Source organism: Gossypium hirsutum, chromosome A08 (assembly GCF_007990345.1).
Source record: "Gossypium hirsutum isolate 1008001.06 chromosome A08, Gossypium_hirsutum_v2.1, whole genome shotgun sequence".
Classification (NCBI taxonomy): domain Eukaryota; kingdom Viridiplantae; phylum Streptophyta; class Magnoliopsida; order Malvales; family Malvaceae; genus Gossypium; species Gossypium hirsutum.
In genome coordinates, this window is record NC_053431.1 from 110,688,383 (window position 1) to 110,709,494 (window position 21,112).

Genomic DNA, 21,112 nt, shown 5'->3' on the forward strand with positions numbered 1-21,112 from the left:
ACATTCAGATCCGATGACCGAGTAAGGTGTGGGGTGTCACATACTCTGCCAAGATCTAGTGTGATTTATTTTTCCAAATAAATTTTATATTTTGAGAGAATTCATTTTTCGGTTTCTAGCCTTTGAGATTTATTAATATTCAGTGGGAATATTAATAAAGCTTTCATTTTGTGCGATCAGTTCGTGAAACTAAAGCCACGCTCTAAGCATATTAGAGTTAGAGAATAGCCAAAAAGATCATTTTGGTAGAAAACCGAGAAACATTTTAAATTGCCTAACACAAGTACTAATTTAATCACGATTTATTGCTATAAATAACACAATCGATATTTTTTTTATTTTTTTGCTGTAAATTTCTAAATTAAATTTCTTCAAACACATTCCACATATTTTATCATTTCATTTGTAATTTGATTGTACTATTGGCGAAGGCTTTGTCAAAATAAAAGTTGTAGTATTTTAAAGCTTTACTTGATGTTTGTAACTTTGAATCAAGCGACTAATTATTTTTTCTCTTATGTATATTAATGGTTAATGGTCAACATAAATCTCTATAATTAGTTAAGTGGATAAATGATTTTACTAAAAATATGTAATCAATTACTTACTTTTCTCTTAAGTTATTTCTTGTAAACATATATAAACTAACATGTTTACTCCCAATTTTTTCATTTTTCCTCATTTTGTCCAACATCAATAACATTATGAAATAAAAATTGAGATTATATAAATATACGTGTTAGTAAAATACTTAAATAGGAAAAACAATATGCATGTGATGTGGATAATACTGTATGGACTTATTAAACATATATTAATTGCTTAAAATTTCATCAACTATTTAGAAAGGGCTGTTTCGAAGACGACTGAGAATGGTGTGGGTGTGCGAGGCATGACTCCAATGCTTCATGATTCGGAGGATGACTTGTCCGGTTTTGATGAAAGAAAAGGTAAAGAGTTATATGTTCTCTTGGACATGTTTCTGAAGGTTCAAATTTAGTAGGGGTTAGCGATAAACATTTGATGGCTTGTCAATTGAATTTATCGGTGGCCGTTAAAGGGCAGGTTGGCTGAAAACCATGAAACTTATGTTAGAATGTTCGTGGGTTAGGGAGTCTGCGGACTATTTGCAAGCTTCGGCATATGCTGAAATTGTACAATCCCCATATTGTATTATTCATGGAGATGAAGTTAGATTGTGACCGTATGGAAAATATGAGACGTAAGTGTGGGTATATTTATGGGCTCAAGGTTGCGACTGATGGTTCTAAAGAAGGTTTTAGTTTGGGATAACGTCCATATGTGATTGCGGACTTAACTTTTCACAGTTTCATATTGATGTGGATCTTAGGGAGGTTGATCGGTAAACAAATGGAGATTTATAGGCTTTTATTATTCTCTGGATTTGAGGAGTCGCTCTGAGTCTTAAGACACTTTTCGTATGTCAGGCCATGATCAAAGTTTACCTTGGCTGGTGTGTGGTGATTTTAATGAACTCCTTTATTCCTATGAGAAAAAAATAGATGTACTTTACGATAAATGACGCATGTCAGAGTTTCGTGTTGTTATTTCTAATTACTAATTGGACGGCTTAGGGTTTGTCGGTCCTTAGTTTACATGAGAACGAGGGAACTTTGCTCATAACAACATCTAGGAGAGGTTGGATAGGGGGTTACCAATTTAGCGTGGTAGAATCTTTTTCTGACTTTTTCACCCAAGCATTTGCCTCATTCCATTTCGAATCATTGCCTTTTGTTGATTAATATTGTGCACTCCTTATACTCTAGTGTAAAGTATTTCGGTTTGAGGCTTGTGGATTTTGGAGAAATGCTATGAACTAGAAATTCGTATTCTATGGGAGTGTAATGTGGGTGCAATTCCTCACCGACTATCATTGTTTTGTTAGAGATTGAGACAATGGGTCGTAGGTTTGCGCACTAGTCGGAATGGCGATTTGCGTCGCATGCACTCTTTTTTAACAAATGTTAACATGGTAGACAGAGATGATGAGACTTTACTAGAGGCTTTGAGCACAAAAATTGAGTTGAATTTGGAGGTTAACAAGGAAGAGATGTATTGGGAACAAAGGGCCTGGGTTAATTGGTTGAAGTTAGGGAATTGAAATATAGGGTTTTTCTGTAAATCTAGTACCCAGAAAAAGATGGCTAATAGAGTTTATTGTTTAATTCAGGAGGATGGTTGGTTGGTTTCAGATAAGGAAGATATACTTGTAGTGGCAACTACGTATTTTAAAAACTTATTCACTTCTCAAGGGTAAGGTGATTTGAGTCGTATCTTGGTAAGGGTTGCTCATTGTATTACTGTTAATATGAATGTTGCGTTTATAGTTTAGTTTATGAGTGCGAATATTCTATTTGCTTTGAAATCTATGGTTCCAACGAAGGCCTCGAGATTAGATGGGCTTCCTACTTTATTTTGGCACATTGTTGGTCTTGATGTTGGTGAATATTGTCTCGGTATCTTAAACGAGGGCATATCTTTTGCGCCAATCAATATTACTCACATTGTTCTGATTCTGAAAGTTTTGAATCCGATCTATATGCAACAGTTTCAACCTATTAGTTTATGTGTTGTCTCGTATAAAATCATGTTAAAAATCCTAGTCAATAGATTTCAATCAGTTTTGTATTTGTGTGTTAATGAGGTTCAAAGTGCGTTCATTCCCAAGAGGCTGATTACAAATAACATTATTTTGGCTTATGAAATCCTTAACGTGTTTTAACGAAAAAGTAGGGGGACAAAAGGTCACTTTGCCTTGAAGTTGGATATGAGTAAGGCTTACGATAGGGTGGAGTGGGATTTTCTGAAGCAAATGATGTTGACAATGGGGTTTCCCAACTACTAGGTTAATCTTCTTCTTCATTGTGTTCGTTCTATTACTTACTCAGTGAACGTGAATAAGGAGGCAGGCCGTCAGTTTTCCCCGAGACGAGGACTTCGATAGGGTGACCCACTTAGTTTGTACCTTTTTCTTATCTACTGTGAAGGGTTGTTCCCCATTATGCAACAAGTGCTACATGATAATATGGTCCGTGGGGCTCAAATTAGCTGTGAAGGCTCACCGATTTCACACTTGCTATTCGCAAATAATTGTATACTTTTTGAAGAGGCCACGATTGGGGGTGCATTGGAATTAAAGCAAACTCTTTCCATGTATGAGTGATCCTTAGGGCAGTATGTCAATTTTGACAAGTCCATTATTTATCTCAACTCCAATGTTTAGGAGTTTCTTGCAGCTTCTATTTCTACTTGTTTAGGGGTCCGGATCTATACTGAGCTAGAAAGGTTTTTGGGATCACCTAATATGGTAGGGTGTGCTAAACAACAAGTTTTTAAAGGGTTGAAAGACTGTATGTGCTCCGGAATCGACAAATGGTGTGTCAGGCCATTGTCTAAAGGTGGGAAGAAAGTTTTTATCAAAAGCATCTTACAAGCTATCCCTACTTTTACTATATCGTGTTTTTATATTACTTGCATCTTTTTGCATTGATTTGGAAAAATATAATTAGTCAATTTTGGTAAAAATGGAATGGGGGTCAAAGAGGTATGCATTGGTGTGCTTGGCCTAAACTATGTGCTTTGAAGCCCAATGGTGGCTTGGGATTTTAAGATTTGGCAAAGTTTAATATTGCTCTGTTGGCAAAGCAAGGTTGGCATTTGATTAAAAACCCATTTTCTTTGTTAGCTCGTGCCCTAAAAGCAAAATATTACCTACGTTGTGATTTTATGCATGCTAGTTTGGGAGCTTACCTTTCTTACCTATGGAAGAGTATCTGGTCTACGAAGGGGTTGTTGCATATAGGCCTTTGTTGGTGATTGGGTACAGTATCCAATATATGGATCTGGCATGATGTTTGGATTCCGAGGTTGCCTGATAGATGTTTGCAACAAACTGGGGTTAGTTCCCCAAATTTACTTGTTTCAGAGTTCATTAGTCATTATTCAAGGCAGTGGGACGAGCAAAGACTTACCAGTGTCGTGGGCCGAGCCATTGCAAATAAGGTGTTATGTATTCCCATTGCTCAGGATGCCCATGAAGACTTCTTGGTTTGGGGGGATGAGCCTTCGAGAGAATTCTCTGTCCGTGGTGATTATAGACTCCTTATTCTTCGGACTATTTTGAGATAACGGACTCTTATAATCTATTTTACAACAAATTATGGAATTGTAACTTCCGGCAAAAATCAAAACTACAGTATGGTGAGTTTTCAACAATTTTATTCTTAGCTACTATATCCACTATGTGCCCTCGATGCCTTGTCTCTGCCGAGACTCTGGAACATATTTTTCACAATTGCCCTTCGATTTTGGATATTTGGGAGTCCCTACACATTACGTGGCCAAATGAATTATCGGATGTCTCATTGCAGGATTGGCTACTGTATGTTTTCACTGTGTCTGCTGGTGCTGCTATTCGGGAAATGGTGTGTACTTTGTGGTTTATATGGCATGCGCGGAATTGACAGATTCATGACAATGATATTATCCAAATGCATTTAATTGTTCGCAGGGTACAGGTCTATCTATTGGAATATGACGCGGTGAATGAGAAGTTACCTGGTTGCCTGATCGGTGTTGAGCGGTGGCGGCCTCCAAATCTAACATGTGTAAAAGTGAACTTTGATACTGTTTTCCATGCACCTGCAAAGACTTTCCTGTGCGGGTATTGTCACTAGGGATCACTTGGGCAGGGTGATGGGTTCACAATCATTGGTCAGTACGCACGTACCTTCGTCTTTTGTTGCAGAGGCCCTGGCTTGCTATCATGCGATTTGACTTGTTCTGGGGCTGGGGTTGCATGAGGCTATTTTTGAAGGTAATTCTCTCACGGTGATCCGCAAGATCCTATCTCCTTATCATGATACGTCGGCCCTTGGGCGTTACATCAGAGATATCAATGCAATGGCTTTGTAGTTTCGCTGGTGTTGATTGGTGCATGTTCCCCGAGCTACGAATCAGGTGGCCCATCTGTTGGCAGCTGCGGGTCTCCGGGGAGGGGGTCATGCTTACCAGGCGGGAGGGGCGCCTATTCGACGGTATTGGATAATGATAGTTGCGCCTTCCGACCGGATGAGTGTGGGAGATGAAGTGTCTTTTTACAGGGATCTAATTTGAGGGTAGGGATTGGAGGTAGGAGGAGCCCAAAGGTTCGTGGGATCCGCGGGGTTGGGGAAGAGTTTGGTCGTCTCTGTTAGAGTGCAGGTTCTCGTTCGTTAATCAACCTCTTGAATGTGGTAGCTAGTGGTTCGACGATCTCTTAACGGTTGCCGGAGAAGATTTTCTTATCCGTCGACATCAGTGGCGTCCCTTCAGCTTTTCGGTTTCTTTCTGGAAGGTTTAGATGACAAATCAAAATTAGGATTTGGCATTGTTGTTATTGCCTTTTGTTTTGGGGCCGTTTAATCTGGACTTTTGCTTGGGTTTTTACGGTTTTATTTATTTATTTTTGGATTTGTTTTTGGACTGTTTTCTGTACTAGTTTCGTTTTTAATCAAAGCCCAATAATTTCCTTAATTTTTTTTTTCATCAACTATTTGGTCATCCTATTCCTTTCTTAAACTGTCCTTTCTCATTCGCAAACACGTTGATTTGAATTAACTGTTTTTATTAAATTTTCATTCATTCAACTACAACTAGAGCAACCCACCCCTCCCTCGTGTTTCAGCCATGTTGGACCATTTAACTTTTCTTTATTTATTAGTATTATTAGGAATTTTTTGACAAATCTACCTAATTCTACCATATATAAAATTCATCTGGAAAATAAATAAAAGAGTCTTTATATAAAATGACAAGTTTAGCAAATGTTCTTGGGTAGCGGCTGCATCATCATTTTGTCTATTCAAATTCCTAGGGCTAAACTAATATCTAATCTTTAAATTAAATTTTTTTTTTCAATTTCGATCCTCTAATTTTGGGTTTGAGATTTTTTTTTAAATTTGATAATGTGATATTGCCATGCAATTTATAAAAAAAAACATATAATATAGAAATAATATAAATATAAAAATTTATTGTAAAATCATAATCTTAAAAAATTAAAAAATTTTAAGTAATGGCCTGACTCAATTCTAAAATGTCTGGTCATCACACTTTAATTAGCCCAAGTTTAGAAATAAATTTGAAAAAGATTACCAAATTTTAAGATTAATATGAATTAAAAAATATTCAAAGACTAATGTGACAAAAATTGCAAAATTTAAAGACTAAATATTATTTTATCTCATTTATGTGTTGACATGCTAAGAGGCGAAAGTCCCTTTTAAATTAAATCTAATAGATTTGGAAATCTAGTTTCAAGGTGTTTATTTATAAGTTAAATTTGAGTTATTGGTTACTATACTATGTACTATGTGTAAGTTATAGACTTTTGTCTTTACACTCTAATTTGGAGTTCAAAATTACCTTCTTATAAAAATCTTATACCATAAATATATTATCACATATATATATCATGTCACCTTATTATTTTCACATAATATTCACAGAAATTTTACATCATTTTAGTTAATAGATTTAACAACTATTGTTTTAGATAAAATTAAAATTTCAAAATTTAAAAAATATATAAATTAAAAATAACCAAATTAAAAAATATGGACTAAATCTACACCTAATGTATAGTGTAAGTTTAACTATTATTGCTGTCAGGATTGAAATTGCAAAAATAAAAAAATATAAAAATTAAAATTGATTAAATTAGATTACAGGGACCAAGGCGGTGACAAGGGACGGTACGCCTTTGGCTCCACTAAAAAAGTAAAATTTAACTTTGACTTTAATTTAATAAATAGTAAAATTATATTTTAACTTAAAAATGATAAATTATGATTCAATCTTTAAAAGTAATTAAGATATCAAAAATTAGAATTATAAAATTATATTTTAACTTACATAAAAATATACTGGCAGAAAAATTTCTTGCTTCGCCTCTGACAGGGACTAAACCAGAGATTTACAAATAGCATACAGATTAATAGCAGAATTTGACCTAAATAACATCATCATGCTTCGGAATAGGACTTCTTTGTAATTAACCGCTTCACCAGGGACCAAAGCATATTTCTATTTTCTTGAACTGATAATTTATGTTGTCAGATACTGCCCAGAAACTGAAAGTAAACATGGAAGTCAAGCCCCCCGTATTTATTTTATTTGGCAAAGCTGCACGGTTTTAAAGATACTTGCCCCATTTACCCAATCATAATCATCCATGTGGCGTTTTCTAGTTCCGTGCGCCCTTTCCTTCCACACTTACGTGGTCCGTCTCCTCAATTGCACCGTCGCCTCACTTTAAATTACATCGTCGTATTCATTATTTCCCAACCATCGTCGATGCCGGCACCATCGCGTTAGATATCTCCTTAGGCTCTTCCCTCTTTTTTTTTTTAATTAATTTTATTTTCGCATATTTTGTATGTATATAAATAATTTATATTTAAAAATTAAAATAAAATATTATCATTTCATTGTTTCTGATTTCAAAATTCGCTCTCTACTCTCTTCTTCTTCTTCCTCGTCGTCTTCTTCTTCTTCATAGAGTTCAAGTCACCTCTGAAAACTTTACTTGATCCTACTTACTGATGTTCCTTCTTTCCATTTAACTGTTTTTTATTGCCGTTTTTTTTTGTTATCGCTTCATCGTAGTATACAAAATTAAATTTCTCTTTTGCGGTTCTCGGGTTCACTGCACTGTCGAAATTGAATCCTGAGACTCTTCCAATTCCAAATTTGAGAATTAGGAATCACCGATTTCGCGATTTTGATGATGAAGTGAGGGACGACGAGATATTAGAGGACTTAGGAGTTGGAAATTCTATTGTTGGTGGTGGATTTTGAGAGGGCAGGAATGTCGAAAGTGGTGTACGAAGGATGGATGGTGAGGTATGGTCGAAGGAAGATCGGACGATCCTTCATACACATGCGATATTTCGTGCTCGAAAATCGGCTTCTAGCTTACTACAAGAGAAAGCCACAAGATAGTCAGGTTTTTAATTAATTTTGTTTGAAAGTTGTTAATTTTTCTTAGGAAATCAAACATGTTTTTGAAGTATTTTATGGTTCGCTTAGATTTAATTCGCTTTCTTTTTGGACTGGAGAAGGGAGAAAAGTAGCTTTTAGAACGGTAAATTAAATGCAGTTCCGTGGATTTAATTTTAATTTTAGTAATGGAACAGCCGATGCTGCAATTATTTATATAAAATCAGGAGCATCTTGTTGATAAAAGTATTCGATATATGTAGATTCTTACTGTTTAGGGAAAGGAAAGCAGAGAAGTATTATTTCTTTTTCTTTAAGGATTCTTTCTGTTTCTTTTGACTGTTTGCTTTTCTGCAGTGTGTGCAGTCCATTACTAAATGAATCCACTGCTGTTAATGATTAAAATTTTCCACGTTTTCTAAATTTAGGTTCCTATCAAGACCTTGTTGATAGATGGAAACTGTAGAGTGGAAGATCGAGGTTTGAAGACCCAACATGGACATGTGAGTTGTCTCTCCTTGTGTATATTTGTATGTATGTAATGGTAATGACAGTACAAAATGTTGCTGTTGGTAGCTGGGAGCTGAGACTGTTGACCACCATATATAAATAGATATAAAATATATATGTGTTTGCATGTGTATATATAAGCATATCGTCAAGTCACAACTAAACAGTCATTCTCTTGTCAATGATTACTATTGTGTGTAATATTCTTGTGATCCAGTGACTTGGGAGTGTCCTTATTCACCAATTTAATGTTATATATTTTATTTCATACATTTACTGCTCCCTTCCAGTTTCCTTTTCTTTCTTTCGTCAAGAGACTATGCATGCCCTCGCTTATTGTATCAGTTTATGATTGACTGTCCATGTAATCCTGATTACACACTGTAATATTCAAGTAGCACTTATCCTCTGGTACGCAGTGAAATTTATTCCTTTAGATAGAACTGTCATTTATGTTTCATTTTAATTTATGGTCTATGTTTTGCAGATGGTTTATGTTTTGTCAGTTTACAACAAGAAAGAGAAGTACAACAGAATCACGGTTTGTACTTTTTGTTTTACTCTATGGAATAGTAAATGAATGTGTATTCTTAATGCATAATAATCTGAGCTTGCCCGGTGAGTTATTAAATTTGGAACTTTGACAAATGTACAGTGCTCCTACTGTTATATGCTGAAGGACTTAAGTCAGATTAGCATAGATTGGTTTTGCACTTGGTTTTACAATGTAGACTATACTTGGAGTCCACTTTGATTGTTCTTGATGGTTTGGTTTTTCCTAATTAAGTTAGCCTCTCAATTGCGAGGATATAATTGTTGCATAGCACTGAAAACTTTTCATGATGGAACTAGAGTGATATCTGCTTTTGAAGTGATACTGCTATCCAGTGTTACTCTCCCATCGTGCTAGCATATCTTACACTGGCCTCTTTGAGCCATGTGTTTCTTTTCACAATCGTTGTGTCCCGTACATCCAGTTGCAAAATCTTATGCCTTTGAATTTTGGGGACCTAAAATAAATCCATGCCTGCATTCTTCTCTTTAGATGGCAGCATTCAACATCCAGGAAGCCCTAATCTGGAAGGAAAAAATAGAGTCTGCGATTGATCAGGTGCATCTCTGACTCTTTAACTTAATTTCTGCTTTCTTTCCATGTTCTAGATTGGTGTTTGAAGTTGATTCTCTCTCACCAACTTCTGTTGAATGGTATAGGGTCACAATTTTTGTGGTGAACTAAATACATTGTGTCTACGTATTAATCTGTTACCCAGACTATTAAAATTGGCTAGTCACATTTTGTTTTCTTATTCAGCATCAAGATTCACAAATGGCCAATGGCAACAAATACATTTCTTTTGAATATAAATCTGGAATGGATAATGGGAGGAATGCTTCTTCATCAGATTATGAAAGTCAGTAAGTAGCAATTTTATCATTATTTTTCTATTTCCCATTGGCTAGGCATGTCGATAGAAGTGAATGTTTATTATTTTAGTGGTGAGACAGGCTGGCTATAGGCCAGCTACCTCAGTGCCTTGAAGTCTATGGATCAAATCCTCGGGGTAGTGAGTAACTGTCATAGTTGTGATAAAAACAGGTATTATGTTTTATTGGATTTCACACATTTTAAGCTGTCCCAAGTTTTATTTGCAACTCGTAGAAGCATAGATAAATTATAAAATATTTCATGGTTGTTGGAACAGGTAAATACGTTTTCATATTTTAAATATCATCTCAGGCCTTTTAAGTAATCTGCTGGACATAGATGATTATAAAGTGGTTAAACATATCCTGTATCATATACGGATCTTGTACATGGGTACACCATGGCACAGACATGTTGACACATCAATTTCCAAAGTAAGAAAACAACACAACATGGATGTGAGACTTAAAAAATAATAAATATATAAATATACATATATATTAAGTAATTTTGTTATTTTTTGAATGAAAACTAATATGTGCTAAATTTCTTTCAAATGGATAAAATTCATTTAAAATATGAATATTTTATAGTTATATAATGTATTGGATATTTAGAACAAATTTGTTCCAATAATCTTTTCATAAGCTCAAAAACCTTTTACTTAATAAAATTTTAAGTTCATCTAACCAAACACCCATTTGATCATCAACCCCATATTATACTTAAATTCCATCAATTTTAGCCATGAATTTTTCTCTCTTCCTAATAATGTGGTGTCTGAACGGCCTTGTTGAATAAAACAGCCACTCATCTCCTTTCACTTCTTCCATAGATAATTTTTTATCCGACTTTTCATAAATAAATGGAGTCTCACCCACAGAGATCAGATCCATCTAAGGCGAAAATACTGAAGATGGTTTTACTCTCCAAGTTTCAGTTTTTGGTTAACAATAAGAGAAGAGATTACTGGTCCTTGGCCAAACTTTTGATTTCTTAATTTTTTTCCCTTAAGGTTCAGTGCCCAGGAGGATGAAGATGAAGCTCCTCCAAAAACTTTGCTTAGGAGAACAACAATTGGAAATGGTTCTCAATTGATTTCCTTTTCTCTTCTACTTTTCACTATTTTGGTCAATTATCAGAAACTCAACATTTCTATGAAAATGCCAGGTCCTCCAGATTCAATATTGGACTGGACACAGGAATTTGACTCAGAATTATCAAATCAAAATGCCAATACCCAAGCATTTTCTAGAAAACACTGGCGCCTCCTTCAATGCCAGAACGGTTAGTTTTTTTATTGATTATTCCATTTTCTTGGCTTTAAAGTTAAATCCAGGTACAGATATCTCAAAAAGAAATTTGTGGTGGAAGGGTATTTTAATTATCTCAGTACTGCAGAGGTGTTGATGGATCCTGCTGAATCCGATCCTTTTCTTTGATATGACAGGACTTCGCATTTTTGAAGAGCTTCTTGAAGTCGATTACCTTGTACGAGCCTCATGCCTTGTATTTATATGTATTTTCTTTTTTTTCCGTGTATAAAGATGTTTTAGGTGTTAAGGATCACTTACATTTTCTTTATGTAGCCAAGGAGCTGTAGTAAGGCTATGAGGGCTGTAGGTGTTGTGGAAGCTACGTGTGAGGAAATATTTGGTCTTGTAATGAGCATGGATGGAACTCGATTTGAGTAGGTTTCTTGAGACAAAAATGCAAAGCTTTGTTTATCAAAAGAATTCATGGGACTTCTTATTTTTAGATATTTTGTGAGCTTTCCATTTTTCATATTTGTAGTATCTAATTTCCGCAGGTGGGATTGTAGTTTTCAGTACGGTAGTTTAGTTGAGGAAGTAGATGGGCATACAGCTATACTTTATCACAGGCTTCAGTTGGACTGGTTCAGCATGTAATATTTTCTCTCCAATTTAAATTGTTTATTTTTATGCTTTCATTTTATTGATAATTTGTCTTTTGAAGCAGTGGCAGCATATTGTTCTGTTTTGGAACCAAACTTGTTAGGAGTACACAAAAGGACTCCCTTTTGGCATATTTCTTTGTTGTGATACTAACCTTGATTGTTGCCAATATATTTTATCTATTCAATGTATTCAGAAAATCGCCAAAATGGACTGGTTAAGTCTAGTATTGTTGGATGTGTATAAGCATCAAAAGAAATCGGAAAAGATGAAACTTCACCGCATCAATGAAATACAATGAAAAGAAAGAAGAACAACTGAGCAAGCAAGAAGTGAAGTAAGAAAAAGGATTGAGTGGAGAGAGATGAGGATGTGCTGTTGTGTTTACAAGAACTGAAGATTTTTGCATTATGGGTGTTGGCCCTCTAGCTTTGGTACTTTGCAGAAGTATTGACTTAGTAATCTAGTATGAGCAGTAAATCAGATTGGTGAAGACTTAATGATCTTTCCATCTAAAATTTATTCTTCATATAAACCATGCATGATACTTGCATATATGTATGTACATAAGTTGGTTGTTTCTAGATGACAGAGAAGGAAGTTTTGAAAATTTACTGTTATTAGAGTGAACCTTCTATTGGTCTTGTCCAAGGTCTATTATAACTTTGTTCACTTCATTGAGGATTACTTATGCAACCTTGTAAAATGTTTCCAAATATTATGCTTCACTTTCCAAAAGGAATTTTTATTTCTTCTTCCTTCACGAAGTATGGCAACTTTTTTAGTTTATGGCTCTATTTTTTGCAGGTTTGTCTGGCCCCGTGACCTTTGCTATGTGCGTTATTGGCGCCGAAATGATGATGGGAGTTATGGTAAGTCTATTTAGATTTACTTACAGATTGAACTGCATGCTTATTTATCTAGCTTCTGAAATCTCCCTTTTCTTTTCTTGTTTTTGTTATTGTGCAGTTGTATTATTTCGTTCTAGGGAGCATGAGAATTGCGGTCCACAACCAGGATATGTGCGGGCTCATGTTGAGAGTAAGCTCTTTGCGAGTAAACTGGTTGTGCTGAGACTAGAGAGATGAGTATTTGATTTGTTTCTAATTTTCTCAGGTGGAGGGTTCAACATTTCACCTCTGAAATCTCGGAACGGGAAGCCCAGAACACGGGTGCAGCATCTCATGCAGATTGATTTAAAAGGATGGGGTGTGGGTTGCATTTTGGCATTTCAGCAACACTGTCTTCTTCAGATGTTAAATAGTGTTGCTGGTAAGTTCCTTTTATTATTATTATTATTAATATTATAAAAATTGCCTGTTAAAAATTCATAGCATTCTGGCAATTTGACATCCATTGAAATACAGGATGCTTTTTGGTTTCCATGGTTTACTTCATTTTATTCTTGTTAACTCTAATGTCAAGAAAAAGGAAAAGATCTTATTTTTTATTGTGATACCAGTCTGTTTTGCATCTTGATCTCCCACTCCCGTCCAAATAAACAGCTTGAAGAAGAAAAAAGAAATCGTGTGAGGGGTGTGAGGAGATGTTAAGAAAATTTCACTCCTATCATGTTTGTTTCAGTCTCCGTCCATCTACCCCTTTTAAGATTGTTGTTTACCTCTTATGACAGGATTGCGTGAATGGTTTGCCCAAACAGATGAAAGAGGTGCCCCTCCTAGAATCCCAGTTATGGTCAATATGGCTTCATCTTCAGTTTCCTTAAAGAAAACTCGAAAGATAGATGAGTTATCTGTTCCCCCTGCCCCCTCTCTTGATCAAATGAATGCTGCAAGCCGAAACTCTTTGTTGATGGATGAATACTCTGATGAGGACGAAGAACAAATGCTTGAGGCAGAACAAGAGGTTTTGTATAACCACAATCATTTATATAATTTCTTTTTGACTTGTTCCTAACTACGGGTTCTTATTTCCCTCAAATTTTCAGCCATATCCTACTAAAAGTGACTATTATGTCAAAAGAACAGGTGGGTCCTAATAATGTTAAATTGTTTCATTTTGATGTGATTGGATAAAAATTTTTAAACTTATAGACTGACTTCTCATCTCAAGTATACAAATTATTTATTTAATAATTAATTAATTAAATTTTTTATGAATGAAAGCCCTGGAAGAAGAACCAATTGAGAAAATTGATTTGTCATGCTTTTCTGGTAATCTACGACGTGATGACCGTGATAACTCTCGTGACTGTTGGAGAATATCAGATGGTAACAATTTCAGAGTTCGTAGCAAGCATTTTTGTTACAACAAAACAAAGGTTTGCATTCTTGTGTTTGTTTCTTCTGATTACTATTTTACATCCAAATTGATATGTTAAGGTCTTTGTATGTTATCTCCCTCCCCCCCAAATGCAATGAAGATTCCTGCAGGTAAGCATTTAATGGATCTTGTTGCTGTTGATTGGTTCAAAGACTCAAAAAGAATGGATCATGTTGCCAAGCGTCAAGGTTGTGCTGCACAAGTGAGTCTGTTACCCTTTTAATGTTGTCTGCCTGTGTTTGTATCTGGTCGGTATATTAAGTGATTGCTGCTCCATTTGATATGCATGATTTGTCAGTTCTGCAATGTCGTTCAAGCCTTTACTAGGAATCATGGTGAACATATTATTACACATGGAATCTGGTTGCACTGGAACTGATTGGTTTCCTTTTTATTTTTTGAGTTGCATACCTTGCTGTAGTAACTCCACAACTTGCATAGTAGTTATTCAAATTGTATTCGGGTATGCCAGTGGCATATCAAAAATTACTTGTTAGGTCAATTGGTTAGGTTGCAAAATCGTTCCTTTGCCCACCCAATCTACTAGCATATTGGGAATAAAATCCACAACGTATAAACACATCTGCATTCTTGATTAGATAAATTATACATGACAAATTCTGTACAAGCTAAACAGGATGCCTTTTTTGATGGAAACGATAAGGATAAACTTGAACCAGTTATCTACCATGAACATCATACCTTTTTCTAGAGGAAATAGGGAATGAGTGGGGAATCACATTGAACTTACAAAACCATGTTTGTCCCTGACCAAGTTTCTTTATTTGGTTGTGTTAAATCTAAACTGACGGTCCACCTATGTTGCTTGTGAGAGCCTAAGCCTCACTTCTTCAGTTCTTGTTTTGTCGCTGTAAATATTATTGATGTAGGAAATCCAATATGGAGTGTATTTTATGGGTCTTTGATTCCTCGTTGTTTCTGTCTTTGTAGGTTGCTTCAGAAAAGGGGTTTTTCTCTTTGGTCTTTAATTTTCAAGTAAGCCTTCAAAATGCAGGTGGTATTGTATCTTAGACTAATGGTAATGTTGAGTGGGTAATGTTGATCTTGTTTCAGGTTCCTGGTTCGACACACTATAGTATGGTATTCTATTTTGTGACGAGGGAATTAGTACCTGGGTCTCTTTTGCAGCGATTTGTTGATGGTGATGATGAATTCCGCAATAGCAGGCTGAAGCTTATTCCATCAGTGCCAAAGGTATTTTTCTTCATTGTGTTCAGATAAATGTTAAAATCATGGTGATTGAGACAGTTGGAAGCAATCTTCATTCTAATTGTGCCTCTATAATTCTTATCTTTCATTGACGGTTGTCTATTAGGGTGCCACACCGGACTTTGTCATCTTAGAAACAATTAGTACTTTATTGAAAAAAGCTGCTTTACTTCATGAACAATAAGAATCTATTTGAGAACTTGAATTTTAAATAATAAAATTGGATCGTAAGAATAGTGTAAATTGTGTACAAATTGCATGCAATATAACCTTCATGATTATTTTTCAAATTTAAGGAGTTATTGAATGTCTATTTAGTATTGAATGTGTGAATTCGAAGAACATCTTCTATCTTTGAAATATATAATTATAACTAATTCATACATAGTGTGTGCATTTTATTCTCACAATTTATTTAGCAAGTGGAATCCAAATCCACTCTTTCAATTTCATGTTCCCTGACCTGGCATTAATGAATGCCATGAATCCATAAATATGCATCGGTTCCTATTCATGTTCTCAATTTGTTCTCAAGAATTTTTATTTCCTTTTATGTTTGCAAGCATGAATATGTACGCATTAAAAGTCATAACAAGGTGCATTGGTCATATTATATGTGCTTTTGCTTTATAAAAGTTTCAACCCAACCACAACGGATTTTCCTGTGTACCATACTTGAAAGCATGTATTAGAAATCGGTCAGTGTGTTTCCAGCATAGCTGCCTTAAATTACAGTTTGGCATATTATTGTCTTTTGAAGTAGACCGTTGCTTATACAGGTTCCGTATCTTTAAAAAATGGTCCTGTTAATACTTCCATTTGAAGTAACATTTTGTAAATAATTTTGTTTGTTTATTTGAGGATATATCTGGGTTAAGTGCTGTATCATTACCTGAAGTCCATTCTGATTTTACTTTTCCAATTTCAATTTTAAGCCAAATTGAGTTTTTTGGTTTTTGTTTGTTCTTTAGTTTTGGCCGGGGCAAAGTTCTCTTTAGTTGACCAAACCTACCTTTGGTTTTTAAATTGTCCAAAGTTGCGTCATTCCTATTTGCTTTAATGCCTTTGCCCTATCATAAATGTGAACGTGGGAATTGTTTATGGATTAAATGGTGGGATTCTCTCCAGTGAGGTTAAGTTTTTCTGAAGAAAAATGTGAGCGTTAGGCATTGCCTTAATTCTATTTCTCTCTTTTCTCCTTTGAAAGTTGTTATCAAAACGTTCACATCGAATCTTGCAGGGATCATGGATTGTGCGGCAGAGTGTTGGTAGCACCCTTGTTTGTTGGGTAAAGCAGTTGATTGCAATTATATCCGTGGTCCCAAGTACTTAGAAGTAAGCATCCTTAAGAATTTTTTAGTACTTCAATGTAGCATTAAATAAATGTCTTTTTTCCCTTTTTTTTAAATAAAAAATAGGCGACAATATGATAATTAGTGGACTTGTTAGTGCTTGTTACTGATATGGGTTTTCTCGTTTCTTTCTCACTGTAGGTTGATATTGACATAGGCTCTTCTACCGTTGCTAATGGAGTTTTGGGGCTTGTCACTGGTGTAATTAGGACATTGGTGGTTGACATGGCTTTCCTTGTACAGGTATGGTTCTAAAACATCAGTTGTCTCAAAAATCTTTATCAGAAAATTTGTTGCTTTATTATTGATTGCCGGAATATATGCTGGCTGGCAAGCAAAGAGATTTAATAGGAACCAGCACAAGCTGAAGCAATCACTGTTGCAGTACACATTGTATTCATTATTAATGGCATGCCAAAGGGCTGTCTAGGGCCATTGCTTATTGTAGCTAGAAATTAGGCATGAGGCATTAACTCACATTTGTGATTTATTATATATATGTTGGTTTAAAAGTAGTTGCATGTTCTCTTCTTTCCCCCCTTAGGCAAACACAACGGATGAGCTGCCAGAACGGCTAATTGGTGCAGTTCGTGCTTCACATATAGAGCTATCGTCGGCCATAGTTCCAAAGCTTGATGTGGATCCATCATGATTATTTTGACCACAGCTGATTTTATACGAATCATTTGTTCTGATATATTAATCTCTTTGGCATTCTGTCATTAACAGTTACAGAAAGATGTCATACTTTTTTCCAAAGTAAGTGAAAGGAAAATGGAATTCTGACGTCAGGAAGCTCGTTTATTCTCTGGTGGGCTATTTGTTAAGGAAAAAATAAATCCAAAAATTTCTTCGGAACAAAATGGAAGATGATGAAGATAGGATGATGAGATTGTTAGTCATCATTTAATGTAATATATATATGAAGCAAATATCAGTTTTACCCTTCTTCCAACTCTTTTCTTTTAAAGATTATGGCCATATGGGAATGAAGTAGTATCATATGTGCAGAAGAAGAAAGAGAGAATAGGGTAATTTATTACCTGAACGAATGATGTTTATTAATAACCAGTAGCCAGTAGGGAGGCTAGATGAGGCTGCTGTTATTTCCCAAAATGAAGTTTTTAACTGTTTTCCTCTTCAAAAGAAATTAATTTATTGAACATTTTCATTGTCATATTTACATCATGCTATGCTTGCTGGAGGGATACGTGTAGTGATGGAATCTGGTGGTAATAGCTGGTGGAGGGTGTAATTCATGCCACATGGTAAGCATGAAATTCCCAAACCTCAAGCAGCAGGGAGAATATCCAAAGCAACTTCCTTGAGGGATGGCATTTTCTCCTGCTGGTGCACACAAAAGTACTTATTACCCATCCTTCTAAGCACTCTCCAAGGACCTGGATAGCACCTAATTGAAGAGAAGCACAAGTTGTTTCATTTAGCTGTGAAAAAGCTCAAGACAATTCAGTCAGCAAGAAAAAAGAAAAGGTTATGAAGACAAACCTGAAAAGTGTCCCTCCATTTCGTCCCTTGAAGTTATGTATGTAATATACAGTCTCCATCATGGGCAGGAGGGATTTGGTTAGTGCTGCCAGCTTAGGATAGAAAAAAGATGGATAATCTTAGCTCATTCATTCAAGGACAACTATTTAAGCTATCATTTGAAATCTAAATGATTGAAAAACTATGGATGAGTTGCCAAGGAAAGGATACATCCAGATCTTATACGGTCGAGTTCTCCATTGAATATAATCATTTTCCTGTTGGTGTTCATTACAGCTTCCTTGTAAAGCTCTTCCACCACAATCATTTCTGCATAATGGATTGCATACCATACATAAAAGCTTCATGGAGTACACATCGAAAAGAATTCAGGGTGTTCGATAAGCTACCATTGACGTTAAAATAAGGATAACCAACAAGGAACAGTTCATCCTCTGGCTTTACCCTGTCTGCCATTTTCACTTTCTCACCAAAACCGAAATCCTCGAAGAAGGATGGTTTTGTTAGATAGTCTAATTTGAACGAAACTCCTTCAAACACTTGTCTTGCAAATTTAACTTCGTTTGCCTCTGGGAAAAACTGAAAACTTAACAGCAGACATAAATTATTATGAATTATATAAGCAATAAGCTTAGGCCTTACAGTTGTTGGTGCCTCCCTCTTCACATTAAATACACTTTGCTATTGGCACTTACTATTCTGGTTCGTGTAACTTTCTCTGGAGCTACCAAAATGTCACAAAATTCACGAATCAACTGCATACTTCCAGTCATTTCATTTCCTCCTTCACCGTCACCTTGTATGTGTAGTTAACTTATGATATATATAAGTTCAAAAATAAAAGAGAAAAGACACATGAGAAGGGGAGAGAAGAACCTGGTACAGATCCAAGTCCAGCTGTTGGGAATTCAATCTCCTGCAATAGATATTTGTATGTCACGAACTATATATTGAGACTGAACCATGTAATTTGCCTTTAAACTCTTCAATTATTACACAGTGCTATCTATCTCACCATCAACTGTTTGCCATCCTTCAAAGCCAATTCTGTTGCCCTTTTTGCCTGTTATTTGACAGACATTGTCCAAAGGAATAATAAGATTTTACAGCAGCGATAGTTGCAAGAAATTATCTTAGAAATTGCATGACAGATTAGTATATATATATATATATATATATACGTAAGATGCAGCATTAAAATAAGATACCCAAGGCTTACTTGTTTAAGAAGGTCAATGTAATCATTGGGGAATGGAGTATCATATTCAGTCAAGGCTTCCCCCTCAGAAACTGAACGACTTATAAACTTGAGATTCCTTGAAGAACCTACTATTTGGTGCAAACCAATTTTCCCTTTTATAACCGCATTTGTGTTGGCTTCTGCTTCAGTCCAATGGCTTCTGGACTGAAAAACCTACAATTTGGTGGTACAAACTAATTAAACATTACGCAAAAAAGTCCACATGATTTCAGAGGTATTCATCTATATGCATCAAGAAATGGGATATTTCTCTAAATCAATAACCAATCAAAGAGAGTGTTACAGCTTTTCATAGGTAGTGAGTTAATTCGAGTGGTGTGGGGGCATTGAACATTAATATTCGAAGAAACATAAAAAAAGAGATGAAGAAGCGAGTCGTTTACCATCCGATGTGGGGTTGAAGACACTGCAAAACCGGGATTGGATAGCAGCATCTCTTTTGGTTTCGAACTACAAAGACCGTTATGTTCGTTGTTAGATGAACAATATTCTAGTTTATTTTCTCATCGCCACACTGCATTCTGTATGATGTGCCGTGTTGTGCACCACTCAGTATTGTTTTTCTACTTCCTGCATTATCCTCTTTTAATGCAAGCACTTATCCTTAGAATGAAATACGTTTAAAGTTTATTTAATTTGTTTTTTTAAGGTCAAACTACACCCAAGGTAATTAAACTATTAGCTAATTAACGTTTTAGTCACTCAATTTTAAAAAATTACAAAATGATTATTGGAAAGTTTTCATTTAAGTCATTGAACTATTTGAAAGTTTTTATTTAAGTTATTAAGTCATTAAGCTGTTAAGTTTCTTTTTTTTCTTTTTCTTTTTAAATCTAGTTAGTGAGCTCCAAGCAAAGGTTCGACGATTGGTACAATGGATCAATATCCATCGATGAGTAAAAGAACATATCTTAGATTCAAATTGATCTGATGGTCAATGTTAGAGATTGAAAAAGAAAACTATTTGGGTTTTGGTTCGCAGATTCGTGATGTTCAAAACTGTTTCATGAAAAAAAAAACAAATTGTAGAAGAAAAGGGAAATGGGAGTTTTCGATTGGTGCAAGCGACGCAAACAGAAAAGACCATACATTAGTAATTTTAACAGCCCAACGACTTAAATGAAGACTTTCTAATAGTTTAGTAATCATTTTGTAACTTTTTAAAGTTGAGTGATAAAAATGTAAATTTACTAATAGTTTAGTGACTTTGGGTGTACATTATCCCTTTTTTAAAGGTTAAGGGTTAAATTTATAAATGTTTGAGAATTAAATTGTTAGTTAAATTTATTGAATTATTTAAAATTAAAGTTAATTTAATAGAATAAGCAAATGTTGAAGACTAAATATGTTATTATATTAAGTAAAAAAAAGGGTCACCTCACCATTTCCATTAACAATTTAATGGAATGTGATTAAAAGAGAAACAAAATATATTGTTAATGACAAAATTGAAGATTTTTGTAGTTCAATGACCAAAATAGAAATACGCTAATAATTGAATAATTGAATAATTAATGCCTCCATTTCATTGCGAAAATATTCAAAATAACATTTTAGAAGATAATAGTTGCATTTAGATTTAATAATATTTAAATTAATTAATTAATTTATCATTGAGGAATTTTAA

At 34.9% G+C, this 21,112-nt stretch overlaps 1 protein-coding gene, 1 long non-coding RNA gene and 1 pseudogene across 2 annotated transcripts; 1 reads left to right on the forward strand and 2 right to left on the reverse strand.

The window, feature by feature from the left end:
• Window positions 1-620: 620 nt before the first annotated feature.
• Window positions 621-5,505, reverse strand: LOC107929422 (uncharacterized). The gene is made up of 4 exons (XR_001692819.2): window positions 4,751-5,505; window positions 4,579-4,676; window positions 3,993-4,346; window positions 621-3,892 (listed from the first exon to the last, which is right to left on the reverse strand). It is a non-coding gene; the product is annotated as an uncharacterized lncRNA (long non-coding RNA).
• A 1,611-nt stretch (window positions 5,506-7,116) lies between these two features.
• On the forward strand, window positions 7,117-17,673 carry LOC107929450 (protein ENHANCED DISEASE RESISTANCE 2-like; annotated as a pseudogene).
• Window positions 17,674-17,738: 65 nt separating this feature from the next.
• Window positions 17,739-20,103, reverse strand: LOC107929449 (protein LOW PSII ACCUMULATION 3, chloroplastic). The gene is made up of 9 exons (XM_016860877.2): window positions 19,869-20,103; window positions 19,444-19,638; window positions 19,240-19,287; window positions 19,101-19,140; window positions 18,920-19,020; window positions 18,614-18,803; window positions 18,435-18,533; window positions 18,225-18,342; window positions 17,739-18,129 (listed from the first exon to the last, which is right to left on the reverse strand). The coding sequence occupies exons 1-9, from the start codon at window positions 19,917-19,919 to the stop codon at window positions 18,009-18,011; spliced, it is 963 nt and encodes a 320-aa protein (XP_016716366.1). The 5' UTR covers window positions 19,920-20,103; the 3' UTR covers window positions 17,739-18,008.
• Between the last annotated feature and the right edge of the window lie 1,009 nt (window positions 20,104-21,112).

Coding starts and splice junctions, on each gene's coding strand:
- LOC107929449 (XM_016860877.2), bottom strand. CDS start 19,919: ATGCTGCTATCCAATCCCGGTTTTGCAGTGTCTTCAACCCCACATCGG. Junction 19,639..19,868: donor CTTCAACCCCACATCGGATG/GTAAACGACTCG, acceptor ACCAAATTGTAG/GTTTTTCAGTCCAGAAGCCA. Junction 19,141..19,239: donor AGGATGGCAAACAGTTGATG/GTGAGATAGATA, acceptor TATCTATTGCAG/GAGATTGAATTCCCAACAGC.